The 16,108-nt window shown below is 34.0% G+C and overlaps 1 protein-coding gene across 3 annotated transcripts in view; it reads right to left on the reverse strand.

Annotated features, from left to right (window-relative positions):
• Positions 1-396: 396 nt before the first annotated feature.
• Positions 397-16,108, reverse strand: part of LOC148951031 (uncharacterized) — a 138,520-nt gene continuing 122,808 nt past the window's right edge. For all 3 annotated transcript variants that reach the window (XM_089090569.1, XM_089090571.1, XM_089090570.1), the window contains exon 3: positions 397-526. In XM_089090569.1, coding sequence (XP_088946695.1) covers positions 450-526 — 77 coding nt within the window. In that variant the 3' untranslated portion in view covers positions 397-449. The remainder of the gene's footprint in view (positions 527-16,108) is intronic.

Genomic DNA, 16,108 nt, shown 5'->3' on the forward strand with positions numbered 1-16,108 from the left:
TTAGTATAGGTGACAATCGCAAACCCTCATAGGTTTCCTCCAGTGCAAAAGTGTTGTTTAGTTTATTTATTTATCAATTTATATTTATTTATTTGTCAATGTGAAAATAAAAATCTTAGATTAGTGTCAGTCTTATCTATTTTATTTAAAGTTCAAGGCACAAGTAAAGGGATTGAGAAATTAGTTGAGAGAACTAGACACTCAAAGCCAAAAATATAAATTATCTGCTATATGACTTTGGAATTCAGTTCCTGTATTTACTAAATTCTCTCAAGATATAGTATAATTATTATACATAGCTCTGATATATCTGTCAGAATTAAAGTTTTATCAAAAGTCAAGGAAATAATACAAATACTGGAAATAAAAACAGAAATACTAAACATTATACATTGCTATGTTTGAGTATATTTATTAAATAGCCAATTAATACACACACAATTGCGAATTTACTGGCTTAATAGACAACGATTGCATGATTTTGCAATGGATCCTATGTGTCTCTTTCCAGTAGTCCCGACAATACCTGAAACAGAAGAAAAAATTCAGTTAAATCCGTAAAAAGCTTACACTGACTCGTGATTTTGATGAATTGAAATTTAGCAGAACAAATTTGAGTGTCTTCAAAAAGAAAGCCCAAAATGGGATGTTTGCCACATGCCCACCTTCTCACTGAAAGGTTGGGAATGGGTAAGGGGGTTGAGTTTTAGAAGTGCCTTGCGCCCGATCTAGTCCTCCTTCATTATCATTATATCCTTATTCAAACAAGATACATTATGTGTAATCAAATTCAGATACATGTGGCCATAGCAGAGGTTTGATGGTCCCGAGTAGCATCTGTGAAGATCAAAATCTGACAGTAGTATTCAAAGGCGGGTCTAGAGCAAACTCTTGGAGGAGGGGCAGTGTGACAAGGGCACCAATAATTGACCAAATTGACAAGTTTATTTTAAAAACTGTTAAAACAAGAGAAAAAACCAAATGAGGGCACCAGAAAAATCTGGATGAAGGGCGCAGTCCCACAGCCCCCCTGGATATGCCTCTGGTAGTATTTGAGACACTAAATCATTCAATGTTTTGACCTTATTTATATCTTTTTGGACTTCCAAACTTTCATAAGGACGTCTCCCTATTGTACTTTCTACGTCTTCCGTACTGGATGGCATTAATAAGACAGGCCTGTGATGAGAAAATACGAGGGAAGTGAGTGCTGAAGTTTCTGTATTTCTAGGAGCTTATTTCAAGAATGACCTGAAAGACTTAACCTTCATTTGAAATAGAGGCAAAATATTCATCTGCCATTTTTTCACTCTTCTATAACAATTCCAATTCCTCATAATACAAACCTTTGAGTAGTTATCTAAGTACCATTTTGCTGACGCCCCCGTACCAAACAGGTTTTTCTGGTAGAACCTTATACTTTGCATACGCCCCCGTACCAAACAGGTTTTTCTGGTAGAACCTTATACTTTGCTGACGCCCCCGTACCAAACAGGTTTTTATGGTTGGTATTCTATTTTACAGGGCATTACACCTTTGCCAAGAGATTTACGCAATTTAAGGGCAATTTTTTCTGACGTAGATTTCTAGTTCATGATATACAAGTTTTTTTTTTAGGTTAAATCCGTGGTAATTCATCTGTAATTCGATTATTAGTTTTTTTTTTTTTTAACTTGGTTAATAGGTTTTTAAACCTATTAATACGAAAGCTACACGCATTCTATTTTTGGAACTATGAGCGAGATTGTGTGATCCTATAAGACTGGTTTCGTTTCATGGGATTTATTAATAGAAGGACTAATGTTTTTGAAAGGGGTAATTACTTCTTTAGTTTACGAGATTTGCGAATTTTTTGCGAGAAGGTATTTGCGTAAAGGTATTGCGATGGTTAAGAATGCCTCACGGGTAATTAAAGAACGGGATGCTTGCATCAACAATACAAAGAATATACTCAGATACTTAATAGATTTGACGCCTACAAGAGACATTGGTAGAAGGTATTCAATAGCTTAATTGAAAAGTAACGATAGAATGACATTGTGACTTGACCTAGCTTTACCTCGCCGATGTGATCTGTATAATACACAAGTGATGATTTGCACAGTGTTGTCAATTTTAAATAGTTTAGAAATAAAAAAATTAACAAGAAATGGCTGAAAAGTGTTTTGAGGGAGATGAGTTGCACGAGGGTTCAGTTACATGCGGATTCAGTTACACGGGAATTAGTTAAATGGGGTCGAGTAGCACGGAGGGTCAGTTGTACAGGGTTTCGGGTATAAAGGGGTTCAGTTACATGGGGGGTTCAGTGGTACGGGGTTTAGGTTATACAGGGGGTCAGTTCCATGGGGGGTTCAGTTATTTTTTCTGATTTTGTGTGTTTTCGCAAGAAAATAACTGGTCTATTAGCAAACTTAGCCATAGCTACCTGAAACTCTGCATAAATATCTTCATTTTTAATCTAATTGCATAGCTACTAAAGGAAACTTGAACATTTTTTCTGATTTTGTGTGACCACCCGGCACCCCAAAGACTCCTGAGCCTCCATTATAATACTTTTTAAGGCTTTATTATATCTTTTCAGAGCAAATTATTATTTTAGGGAATTATTTCGGGGAAACAGTTAGAGACATTTGAACGGTGTTGTGAGGTTCCTTACCACAACCCCAAAGGGCTCCGATCCCCCCAACCCAACCCCGAAGGAAGCCCCCGGACAGCAAAGGTTCTCCGGACCCTCAAAGGATCCCGGGGCCCCGATGCCTCCTGAGTCCCCCATTATAATACTTTTTAAGGCTTTATTATATCTTTTCAGAACAAATTATTATTTTAGGGAATTATTTCGGTGAAACAGTTAGAGACATTTTAAGAGATGATTTTAGAAAAGGACTTGAGGGTGAGACTCTGTGGTCGTTATAATACACAAGTTCCATTTGAACGGTGTTGTGAGGTCCCTTACCAGAACCCCAAAGGGCTCCGATCCCCCCACCCCAACCCTGAAGGAACCCCCCCGGTCCTCAAAGGTTCTCTGGACTCCCAAAGGGGCCCCCGGCGCCCCAAAGACTCCCGAGCCTCCATTATAATACTTTTTAAGGCTTTATTATATCTTTTCAGAACAAATTATTATTTTAGGGAATTATTTCGGTGAAACAGGCCCTCATAGGTGTTTGTTGTCTGAAGCCTATAGTTTGGGATGAATAGTTTGCTATTTCAAGATTTTCTGAGCTAAGGTTTCTTAGTATTTTATAGGTGTTTGTTGTCTGAAACTTATGATTTGAGGTATGTAATTTTCTATTTCCGACTTTTCATAACCTGATTTATTAGTCTTTCGTAGGTATTTGGTGTCTGAAACCTATGATTTGGGATGTGTGGGTTGCTATTTTTTTACTTTTCTGAGCTGGATTTCTTAGCCTTTCGTAGGTGTGTGTTGACTGAAACCTATGATTTGGGAATGAGTGGTTTGCTATTTTTGACTGTTCTGAGTTAGATTTCTTAGCATTTCATAGGTGTGTGCTTTCAGAAAATTATGGTTTGGGAGGTGTAGTTTGCTTTTTGGACTTTTCAGAGCTAGGATTCTTAGTCCCTCATAGGTGTTTGTTGTATGAAACTTCTAGTTTGGGATGAGTAGTTGGATATTTCAGACTTTTCTGAGCTAAGGTTTCTTAGTATTTCGTAGGGGAAGCTTCCACGTCAGTTTTAAGTTCACCAAGACATAAAAAATTTAAAGTTCAGTTCTAATTTTTCCTAAGAAGATAGGAAAAGTTATACTATTATTGTGATTACTTTCTATGAAGTTAGAAAGTTTCACTTTAATTCTAAATTTTCTTAAATTCAGTTCCGACTTTTATCAAAGAGATGAGAAAATTTAAAGTTCAATTCAAAATTTTCTCAACGAAGTCAAGGAAAGTTCAAGTTCCCTACTGAATTTTACCAAAGAACACAATTAAATTCTAATTTATCCAGAGAAAATAAAAATCTTCCACTAAAGTTCTTTATTTCACAAAGACATAAAGAAATTTAAAGTTCAATTCTAAATTTTTCAGTGGAAGATAAAAAGTTCTAGTTCAATTTTAAATTTTCTCAATGAAGTGAAGCAAAGTTCAAGTTCCCTACTGAATTTTACCAAAGAACACAATTCAATTCTAATTTATCCAGAGAAAATAAAAATCTTCCACTTAAGTTCTTCATTTCACAAAGACATAAAGAAATTTAAAGTTCAATTCTAAATTTTTCGGTGGAAGATAGAAAAAGTAATACCATACTTGTGAATATTTTCCCGGAAGATAAAAAGTTCTAGTTCAATTTAAAATTTTCTCAACGAAGTCAAGGAAAGTTCAAGTTCCCTACTGAATTTTACCAAAGAACACAATTCAATTCTAATTTATCCAGAGAAAATAAAAATCTTCCACTTAAGTTCTTTATTTCACAAAGACATAAAGAAATTTAAATTTCAATTCTAAATTTTTCAGTGGAAGATAGAAAAAGTAATACCATACTTGTGAATATTTTCACGGAAGATAAATAGTTCTAGTTCAATTTTAAATTTTCTCAATGAAGTGAAGAAAAGTTCAAGTTCCCTACTGAATTTTACCAAAGAACACAATTCAATTCTAATTTATCCAGAGAAAATAAAAATCTTCCACTTAAGATCTTTATTTCACAAAGACATAAAGAAATTTAAAGTTCAATTCTAAATTTTTCAGTGGAAGATAGAAAAAGTAATACCATACTTGTCAATATTTTCCCGGAAGATAAAAAGTTCTAGTTCAATTTAAAATATTCTCAACGAAGTGAAGAAGAATTCAAGTTCTCTTCTGAATTTTACCAAAGAACACAGTTCAATTCTAATTTCACCAGAAAAAATAAAAATCTTCCACTTCAGCTCTTTATTTCACAAAGACATAAAGAAATTCAAAGTTCAATTCTAAATTTTTTGGTGGAAGATAGAAAAAGTAATACCATACTTGTGAATATTTTCACGGAAGATAAAAAAGTTCTAGTTCAATTTAAAATTTTCTCAATGAAGTGAAGAAAAGTTCAAGTTCTCTACTGAATTTTACCAAAGAACACAATTCAATTCTAATTTCTCCAGAGAAAACAAAAATCTTCCACTTAAGATCTTTATATTACAAAGAATTAAAGAAATTTAGAGTTCAATTCAAAATTTTTTAGTTGAAGATAGAAAAAGTAATACCATACTTCTGATTATTTTAACGAAAGATGAAAATTTATAGTTAAATTCAAGATATTCTCAACGAAGTGGAGAAGAATTCAAGTTCTATTCATAATTTTACCAAAGAACACAATTCAATTCTAATTTCTAAAGAGAAAGTAAAAATCTTCCACTTCAGTTCTTTATTTCACAAAGACATAAAGAAATTTAAAGTTCAATTCTAAATTTTTCGGTGGAAGATAAAAAAAATAATACCATACTTGTGAATATTTTCCCGGAAGATAAAAAGTTTTAGTTCAATTTACAATTTTCTCAACGAAGTGAAGAAAAGTTCAATTTCTCTTCTGAATTTTACTAAAGCAAATTCTTTCTTGAATTCGCCTCCTGGATAAATAAAAAAGACATTTCATTCAAGAAATTATGACAAATTCTAAGTAAGTAACAAACTGTTTCTTGAATCCTCCTCCTGAATGCACAATACAATTATTTCATTTAAGCAATTACTAAAAAATTGTAAACAAGTAACAAACTCTTTCTTGAATACACCTTGTATATATAAAACCCATAAACTTCATAGGAGAAATTATCAGAAATTTTTAGTAAGTAACAAATTATGTATGGAATTAAACTCTACGATCAATAAAAAAGAAATATCATTCAAGAAATTACGACAAAATTCTAAGTTCGTAACAAACTCTTTCTTGAAGTTATCTCATGGATACAATTTTTTCATAATTTCTTGAATTAAATTTCTACATCGTGTATCTAAGTCGTGAAAACAATAATGAGTTTGTTACTTACTTGGAATTTTGTTATAATTTCTTGAATGAAATGTCTTTTTGTTTATCCATCAGGTGAATTCAATAAAGAATTTTATACTTACTTACAATTTTTTCATAATTTCTTTAATGAAATTTCTGCATTGTGTATCCACGAGGTGACTTCAGGAAAGAGTTTGTTACTTGCTCACAATTTTTTCATAATTTCTTAAATGAAATTTCTGCATTATATATCCATGAGGTAACTTCAAGAAAGAGTTTGTTACTTACTTAGAATTTTGTAATAATTTCTTGAATGAAATGTCTTTTTTATTGATCCAGGAGGCGAATTCAAGAAAGAATTTGCTACTTACTTACAATTTTTGATAATTTCTTAATTGAAATTTCTGCATTGTGTATCCACGAGGTGTATTCAAGAAAGAGTTTGTTACTTGCTTACAATTTTTTCGTAATTTCTTAAATGAAATATATGTATTGTGAATTCAGTAGGAGGATTCAAGAAACAGTGTTTTACTTACTTAGAATTTGTCATAATTTCTTGAATGAAATGTCTTTTTTAATTATCAAGGATGTAAAATCAAGAAAGAATTTTGTTTAGTAAAATTCTGCAGAGAAACTGAACTTTTCTTCACTTCGTTGAGAAAATTGTAAATTGAACTTGAACTTTTTATCTTCCTGAAAATATTCACAAGTATGGTATTACTTTTTCTATCTTCCACCGAAAAATTTAGAATTGAACTTTAAATTTCTTTATGTCTTTGTGAAATAAAGAACTTAAGTGGAAGATTTTTATTTTCTCTGGAGAAATTAGAATTGAAATGTGTTCTTTGGTAAAATTCTGAAGAGAACTTGAACTTTCTTATCTTTTGTGAAAAATTTGGAACAGTATTTTAAATTTTTCATCTCTTCGAGAAAATATTCACAGTTATGGTATTACTTTTTCTATCTTCCACCGAAAAATTTAGAATTGAACTTTAAATTTCTTTATGTCTTTGTGAAATAAAGAACTTAAGAGGAAGATTTTTATTTTCTCTGGTGAAATTAGAATTGAATTGTGTTCTTTGGTAAAATTCAGAAGAGAACTTGAATTCTTCTTCACTTCGTTGAGAAAATTTTGAATTGAACTAGAACTTTTTATCTTCCGGGAAAATATTCACAAGTATGGTATTACTTTTTCTATCTTCCATCGAAAAATTTAGAATTGAACTCTAAATTTCTTTATGTCTTTGTAAAATAAAGAACTTAAGTGGAAGATTTTTTTTTTCTCCGGAGATATTAGAATTGAATTGTGTTCTTTGGTTAAATTCAGTAGAGAACTTGAACTTTTCTTCACTTCGTTGAGAAAATTTTTAATTGAACTAGAACTTTTTTATCTTCCGTGAAAATATTCACAAGTATGGTATTACTTTTTCTATCTTCCACCGAAAAATTTAGAATTGAACTCTAAATTTCTTTATGTCTTTGTGAAATAAAGAACTGAAGTGGAAGATTTTTATTTTCTCTGGTGAAATTAGAATTGAACTGTGTTCTTTGGTAAAATTCAGAAGAGAACTTGAATTCTTCTTCACTTCGTTGAGAAAATTTTGAATTGAACTAGAACTTTTTATCTTCCGGGAAAATATTCACAAGCATGATATTACTTTTCCTATCTTCCATCGAAAAATTTTGAATTGAACTCTAAATTTCTTTATGTCTTTGTAAAATAAAGAACTTAAGTGGAAGATTTTTGTTTTCTCTGGAGACATTAGAATTGAATTGTGTTCTTTGGTAAAATTGAGTAGAGAACTTGAACTTTTCTTCACTTCATTGAGAAAATTTTAAATTGAACTATAACTTTTTTATCTTCCGTGAAAATATTCACAAGTATGGTATTACTTTTTCTATCTTCCACCGAAAAATTTAGAATTGAACTTTGGATTTCTTTATGTCTTTGTGAAATAAAGAACTTAAGTGGAAGATTTTTATTTTCTCTTGATAAATTAGAATTGAATTGTGTTCTTTGGTAAAATTCAGTAGGGAACTTGAACTTTTCTTCACTTCATTGAGAAAATTTAAAATTGAACTAGAGCTTTTTATGTTCCGTGAAAATATTCTCAAGTATGGTATTACTTTTTCTATCTTTCTCTGAAAAATTTAGAATTAAACTTTAAATTTCTTTATGACTTTTTGAAATAAAGATCTTAGGTGGAAGATTTTTATTTTCTTTGGTGAAATTAGAATTGAATTGTTTTCTTTGGTAAAATTCAGAAGAGAACTTGAATTCTTCTTCACTTCGTTGAGAAAATTTTGAATTGAACTAGAACTTTTTATCTTCCGGGAAAATATTCACAAGTATGGTATTACTTTTTCTATCTTCCACCGAAAAATTTAGAAATGAACTTTAAATTTCCTTATGTCTTTTTGAAATAAAGAACTTAAGTGGAAGATTTTTATTTTCTCTGGATACATTAGAATTGAATTGTGTTCTTTGGTAAAATTCAGTAGGGAACTTGAACTTTTCTTCACTTCATTGAGAAAATTTAAAATTGAACTAGAACTTTTTATCTTCCGGGAAAATATTCACAAGTATGGTATTACTTTTTCTATCTTCCACTGAAAAAGTTAGAAGTGAACTTTAAATTTCTTTATGTCTTTGTGAAATAAAGAACTTAAGTGGAAGATTTTTATTTTCTCTGGATAAATTAGAATTGAATTGTGTTCTTTGGTAAAATTCAGTAGGGAACTTGAACTTTCCTTGACTTCGTTGAGCAAATTTTAAATTGAACTAGAACTTTTTATCTTCCGGGGAAATATTTACAAGTATGGTATTACTTTTTCTATCTTCCACTGAAAAATTTAGAATTGAACTTTAAATTTCTTTATGTCTTTGTGAAATAAAGAACTTAAGTGGAAGATTTTTATTTTCTCTGGATAAATTAGAATTGAATTGTGTTCTTTGGTAAAATTCAGTAGGGAACTTGAACTTTCCTTGAATTCGTTGAGAAAATTTTGAATTGAACTTTAAATTTTCTCATCTCTTTGAGAAAAGTCGGAACTGAATTTAAGAAAATTTAGAATTAAAGTGAAACTTTCTAACTTCATAGAAAATAATCACAATAATAGTATAACTTTTCCTATCTTCTATGGAAAAATTAGAACTGAACTTTAAATTTTTTATGTCTTGGTGAACTTAAAACTGACGTGGAAGCTTCACCTACGAAATACTAAGAAACCTTAGCTCAGAAAAGTCTGAAATATCCAACTACTCATCCCAAACTAGAAGTTTCAGACAACAAACACCTATGAGGGACTAAGAATCCTAGCTCTGAAAAGCAAACTACACCTCCCAAACCATAATTTTCTGAAAGCACACACCTATGAAATGCTAAGAAATCTAGCTCAGAAAAGTCAAAAATAGCAAACCACTCATTCCCAAATCATAGGTTTCAGTCAACACACACCTACGAAAGGCTAAGAAATCCAGCTCAGAAAAGTAAAAAAATAGCAACCCACACATCCCAAATCATAGGTTTCAGACACCAGATACCTACGAAAGACTAAGAAATTTGGTTATGAAAAGTCGGAAATAGCAAATTACATACCTCAAATCATAAGTTTCAGACAACACACACCTATGAAATAATAAGAAACCTTATATCAGAAAAGCTTTAAATAGCAAACTATTCATCCCAAACTATAGGTTTCAGACAACAAACACCTATGAGGGCCTGTTTCACCGAAATAATTCCCTAAAATAATAATTTGTTCTGAAAAGATATAATAAAGCCTTAAAAAGTATTATGATGGAGGCTCGGGAGTCTTTGGGGCGCCGGGGGCCCCTTCGGGAGTCCAGAGAACCTTTGAGGACCGGGGGGGGGGGTTCCTTCTGGGTTGGGGTGGGGGGATCGGAGCCCTTTGGGGTTCTGGTAAGGGACCTCACAACACCGTTCAAATGGAACTTGTGTATTATAACAACCACAGAGTTTCACCCTCAAGTCCTTTTCTAAAATCATCTCTTAAAATGTCTCTAACTGTTTCACCGAAATAATTCCCTAAAATAATAATTTGTTCTGAAAAGATATAATAAAGCCTTAAAAAGTATTATAATGGGGGACTCAGGAGGCATCGGGGCACCGGGATCCTTTGAGGGTCCGGAGAACCTTTGCTGTCCGGGGGCTTCGTTCGGGGTTGGGTTGGGGGGATCGGAGCCCTTTGGGGTTGTTGTAAGGAACCTCACAACACCGTTCAAATGTCTCTAACTGTTTCACCGAAATAATTCCCTAAAATAATAATTTGTTCTGAAAAGATATAATCAAGCCTTAAAAAGTATTATAATGGAGGCTCAGGAGTCTTTGGGGTGCCGGGTGGTCACACAAAATCAGAAAAAATGTTCAATGTTCCTTTAGTAGCTATGCAATTAGATTAAAAATGAAGATATTTATGCAGAGTTTCAGGTAGCTATGGCTAAGTTTGCTAAAAGACCAGTTATTTTCTTGCGAAAACACAAAATCAGAAAAAATAACTGAACCCCCCATGTAACTGAACCCCTGTATAACCGAGACCCCGTACAACTGAACCCCCCATGTAACTGAACCCCTGTATAACCGAAACCCGGTACAACTGAACATCCGTGCTACTCGACCCCATTTAACTAATCCCCGTGTAACTGAATCCGCATGTAACTGAACCCTCGTGCAACTCAACTCCCTCAAAACACTTTTCAGACATTTCTTGTTAATTTTTTTTATTTCTAAACTATTTAAAATTGACAACACTGTGCAAATCATCACTTGTGTATTATACAGACCACATCGGCGAGGTAAAGCTAGGTCAAGTCACAATGTCATTCTATCGTTACTTTTCAATTAAGCTATTGAATACCTTCTACCAATGTCTCTTGTAGGCGTCAAATCTATTAAGTATCTGAGCATATTCTTTCGGGGGTCCTTTGGGGGGTCCAGAGAACGTTTGGTGGCGGGGGGCGTCGGGCGGGGTGGGGGGGGGGGGATCGGAGCCCTTTGGGGTTGTTGTAAGGGACCTCACAACCCTCTTAAAATATCTCGAACTGTCTCACCGAAATAATTGCCTAAAATAACAATTTGTTCTGAAAAGATATAATAAAGCCTTAAAAAGTATTATAATGGGGGACTCAGGAGGCATCGGGGGCGCCGGGGGTCCTTTGGGGGTCCAGAGAACCTTTGCTGTCCGGGGGCTTCCTTCGGGGTTGGGGTGGAGGGATCGGAGCCCTTTGGGGTTGTGGTAAGGGACCTCACAACACCGTTCAAATGGAACTTGTGTATTATAACGACCACAGAGTTTCACCCTCAAGTCCTTTTCTAAAATCATCTCTTAAAATGTCTCTAACTGTTTCACTGAAATAATTCCCTAAAATAATAATTTGTTCTGAAAAGATATAATAAAGCCTTAAAAAGTATTATAATAGGGGACTCAGGAGGCATCGGGGCGCCGGGGGTCCTTTGAGGGTCCCGAGAACCTTTGCTGTCCGGGGGCTTCCTTCGGGGTTGGGGTGGGGGGATTGGAGCCCTTTGGGGTTGTGGTAAGGGATCTCACAACACCGTTCAAATGTCTCTAACTGTTTCACCGAAATAATTCCCTAAAATAATAATTTGTTCTGAAAAGATATAATAAAGCCTTAAAAAGTATTATAATGGAGGCTCAGGAGTCTTTGGGGTGCCGGGTGGTCACACAAAATCAGAAGAAATGTTCAATGTTCCTTTAGTAGCTATGCAATTAGATTAAAAATGAAGATATTTATACAGAGTTTCAGGTAGCTATGGCTAAGTTTGCTAAAAGACCAGTTATTTTCTTGCGAAAACACACAAAATCAGAAAAAATAACTGAACCCCCCATGTAACTGAACCCCGGTATAACTGAAACCCCGCACAACTGACCCCCCCAGGGAACAGAACCCCGGGCTAACCGAAACCCTGTACAACTGAACCTCCGTGCTACTCGACCCCATTTAACTAATCCCCGTGTAACTGAATCCGCATGTAACTGAACCCTCGTGCAACTCAACTCCCTCAACACACTTTTCAGACATTTCTTGTTAATTTTTTTTATTTCTAAACTATTTAAAATTGACAACACTGTGCAAATCATCACTTGTGTATTATACAGACCACATCGGAGAGGTAAAGCTAGGTCAAGTCACAATGTCATTCTATCGTTACTTTTCAATTAAGCTATTGAATACCTTCTACCAATGTCTCTTGTAGGCGTCAAATCTATTAAGTATATGAGCATATTCTTTGTATTGTTGATGCAATCATCCCATTCTTTAATTATCCGTGAGGCATTCTTAACCATCGCAATACCTTTACGCAAATACCTTTTCGCAAAAAATTCGCAAATCTCGTAAACTAAAGAAGTAATTACCCTTTTCAAAAACATTAGTCGTTCTATTAATGAACCCATGAAACGAAACCAGTCTTATAGCATCATACAATCACGCTCCTAGTTCCAAAAATGGAATGCATGTAGCGTTCGTAGTAATAGGTTTAAAAACCTATTAGCCAAGTTTAAAAAAAAAAACCTACAAATCAACTTACAGATAAATGACCACGGATTTAACCTAAAAAAAAAACTTGTATATCATGAACTAGAAATCTACGTCAGAAAAACTTGTCCTTAAATTGCGTAAATCTCTTGGCAAAGGTGTAATGCCCTGTAGAATAGAATACCTACCAGAAAAACCTGTTTGGTACGGGGGCGTCAGCAAAATGGTACTTAGATAACTACTCCTTTGGTTGTTTGTATTATGGAAAGTTAGTGAGGTCTTTGTCGTTATTTGGTAACTCATATTATGGAAATTCAACTGGAAGGTTCCTTAGTCGTCCCTTCAAGTTTGAAGCTAGATTCACCGTGCAGGGGTATCGTGAAATACTTCAGCAAACTTCAGTCGCGCTTGGGATTTGGTTCTTCGGCATTAGTCAAATGGTGTAGCTGTCGACTCATCAGCACTTTCAAAATGGGTTGTTTAAAGAAGTTCTATTTTTTTATTTCTTATCGATGATAAATTCCTTAAAGGTGACTTTGAAATAAAAACTAACGCGTCTTAAAAATTTTATCTTTTAAAAATTTTATTTAAAAAAAATATTTAAAAAAAGTATTTTAAGCATTTAAAAAAATACTTCCAATATTGAAATTCCCAGAATACTTTAAATAATGGACCATCTATTTAAGCTCATACTTGATTACTTTGCTCCAAAACATAAACTCTAACCAAATCTGTGTTGTTTGGCCTATTTAAAAAAAAATTGACATTTGTAGGGTAATTCTCTGTTATTTTGTCTCAAAGCATAACCACTGCTATCTGTTTACGATTTAGTTGATGGTAAGAACAATTTGATTCTCTCTATTACCGAGTTAAAGATCTATAATTATCGCATAGATCTGCATGAAGACAAAACTTTCCTACCTAAAATGCATTTGAAACGAATAAAAGGTTGACCATATAAGCAATTTTACACAAAATATTTTCCACTGAAGATTAGAATGTTTACGATTCTTGCTTACAAGTCACTTACTCTGACAAAAGAGAAATCCTCAAGAAATAAAACTCAATGCTTTGACTGTAAAATTCAAAAGTCTGAAGCTCCATGTTTTTGACACGTACTTGCAAAAAAAGAGAAGGATAGTGTGCCTCTAGAAATGTCAATACTCATGTTTCTTTTCCCCAACGTACTTTCCCACAAATTTCAAGCCACTCTTTCCACTGATAAAGTCGGCGTTGCGGGTGGTTTTGGAGGGGCCACATGACCTTTTCATGCTTCCAATCATAGACACCGAAAATTATATTTATGATTTGGCTTCACTCAAGGTGCGACATGTCCAAGTTTTAAAAAAAAAGCTGGCTGGTAGATGGACTGAGGTGCTAGAATATCGCAACCACTTTGCTCGTCAATCATGGAGAATTAATTATTGCGTAATTCTGGCTCAAGGAATGTTTAACATGCCTGCCTTTGTGCTAAGAAGTTCAGGGATATTTGAGGTGCTTTTCAACCATTCTGATTGTCTAATAATACCCATTGAGAATGTCTGTGTTATTTTAGTTTAAGCAAGGTGCAACACGCGGACTATTTTATTGGCTGGGACAGGGGTAGATAAAAGTTAGAGTGACCATCGGCCCACCTTGTACATCCTATCGTTGAGGTTCAAATTCCCCACCTGATTTCACTTCAACCATTTTAAAATATTCATTTAAAAAAAATCTTATTAAAGTAAAGAACAAAGCTTAAACTTAAAACGAACAGAAGTTACTGCTTCATAGTTTATGCAACATATATCTGAAAAACTGTTCCTAATAAACTCGTTTGCAATATTAGCCCTAAATTTTTAGAATTATGAAAAGCTAGCACTTTACTGAACTATGCTTGTTTGAGTTTTTTAGAGCATTGAGATTGTACAGTAAAAGTTATTAATGTCATGGCCGGTACAGGATAATTGATAGTTTTATGTTATGGGCTAGTTTTTGAGTTTCCGCAGGCTGCTTAAGAATTGTTTCTGCTCCTCACCCCGTTTTGTTACGTCAGCTTTGTGTTTTCGGTAAAGGACTAGTTTTTCAGGATTCTACAAATACAGGGGCATATCACAAGCCAGCTTGTTTGAAACAGTTTTCAGATAAATGTTGATTAAAATACGAAGCGGTAACTTCTGTTGGTTTTAAGTTTCAGCCTTGCTTTTTACTTTCATGAGAAAGGCTTTATTTATTTTAAAGTTAATTTTTGTTCCTTGGAAATACAGAAAATAGTAACTTTTTGTTGGAATAGACCAATAAATATGTGTTTTATTTCGCATCTCTATCAAACTTTACTTAAAAAAAAAAAAAAAAAAAAAAAAAAAAAAAAAAAAAATCTGTGGTTGTGTCATATAGAGTCCAAGGATAAGATAAGATAAGATAAGTTTTATTCTTCATTAAATACACATACAATATTACATGTTATTAATCCCTCAAAGGCTCATTGACCTGTACAAAGGGGTATATTATCTTTGGCATCTTTGAGGAATTTTAAATCAGAACGTCAATTGTTTATAAAATATTTTAGTAACCTAAAGGACATGAATTTAAGGTATGTAGTTAATACAACCTACAGAAATTCAGGCTCGTATTTTTTACGGAAACATTAAACTTAATGGGTTTTATATATTTGGAATCATAGGCAGCGCAATAACGCTGCCTAAGTAAAGAGCGATATGGACACAATGTACCAATTTTTTTTTTTTGTATCTTCTGACCAAGGCACTTTGTACAGAAGAAGTGGTCGTAGAAACTTCGAAGGGTGCTTATTCGATTGGAAATTGAACTTCTAGTGTCCTTCTAGAGATTCAAAAGTGATTGGAGGGTAACCACCCTCCCCTCCAAAGCTCATCATTTTTCCAAACACGTCTGATGTAATTTTTGAGAGGGTTCAACATAGTTGAAAGGTCCAGTAATTATGTCTTTGGGGATGACAACTCCCACCTTCCCGCCCAGAGACCTCAGGGTAAGGGTTGTAAGTTATACCCCAGGGGCAGATAAGGTTTTTATGGAAGGGATGGTCAAATAAACTTCGGGGGGGGGGGCTCATTAGATTGGAAATACGAAGTTCTAGTTCCCCTTTTAAGAGTCAAAAGTGATCGGAGGGCAACTAGCCCCTCCTCTACGTCTTTTTTCACTAAATGTATCCATAAGAAATTTTGAGATAGCCATTTTGTTCTAAATAGTCCAAAGATCATACAGCAAGGTCTTTGGGATTGAAACAATCCCCCAGAGCGCTCGATCAAGGATTTTTAAGGAATGTCCTGGGGGCATATACGGTTTTTATGGAATGGGTGGTGGTATAAACTTCTGATGGTAATCATTTTATTGGAAACTGAAAGTTCTAGTTTTCTTTTAAGTGTTAAAAGTAATTAAGGGCAAATAGCCTCCCCCCTCCCGACGCCCGCTTTTCCCGAAACGCCTCTGATCGGAATTGTGATTAAACCATTAGTATATACCAAGGTACTACTTTGCCGACGCCCCCGTACCAAACAGTTTTTTCTGTTAATTTTTGCAGGTCATTACACTCTTTGCCAGGGAATAACGCAATTTCAAAAGTTCAGCGTAACTTCAAAGTTCAGTGTCCTTTTTTAGTGTTAAACCAGAAAACCGATGACTCTTTTTACCCGCCAATTATTTTTG

The sequence above is a fragment of the Artemia sp. Qi Xiang Cuo genome, chromosome 6, assembly GCF_049724085.1.
Source record: "Artemia sp. Qi Xiang Cuo chromosome 6, ASM4972408v1, whole genome shotgun sequence".
NCBI lineage: Eukaryota > Metazoa > Arthropoda > Branchiopoda > Anostraca > Artemiidae > Artemia > Artemia sp. Qi Xiang Cuo.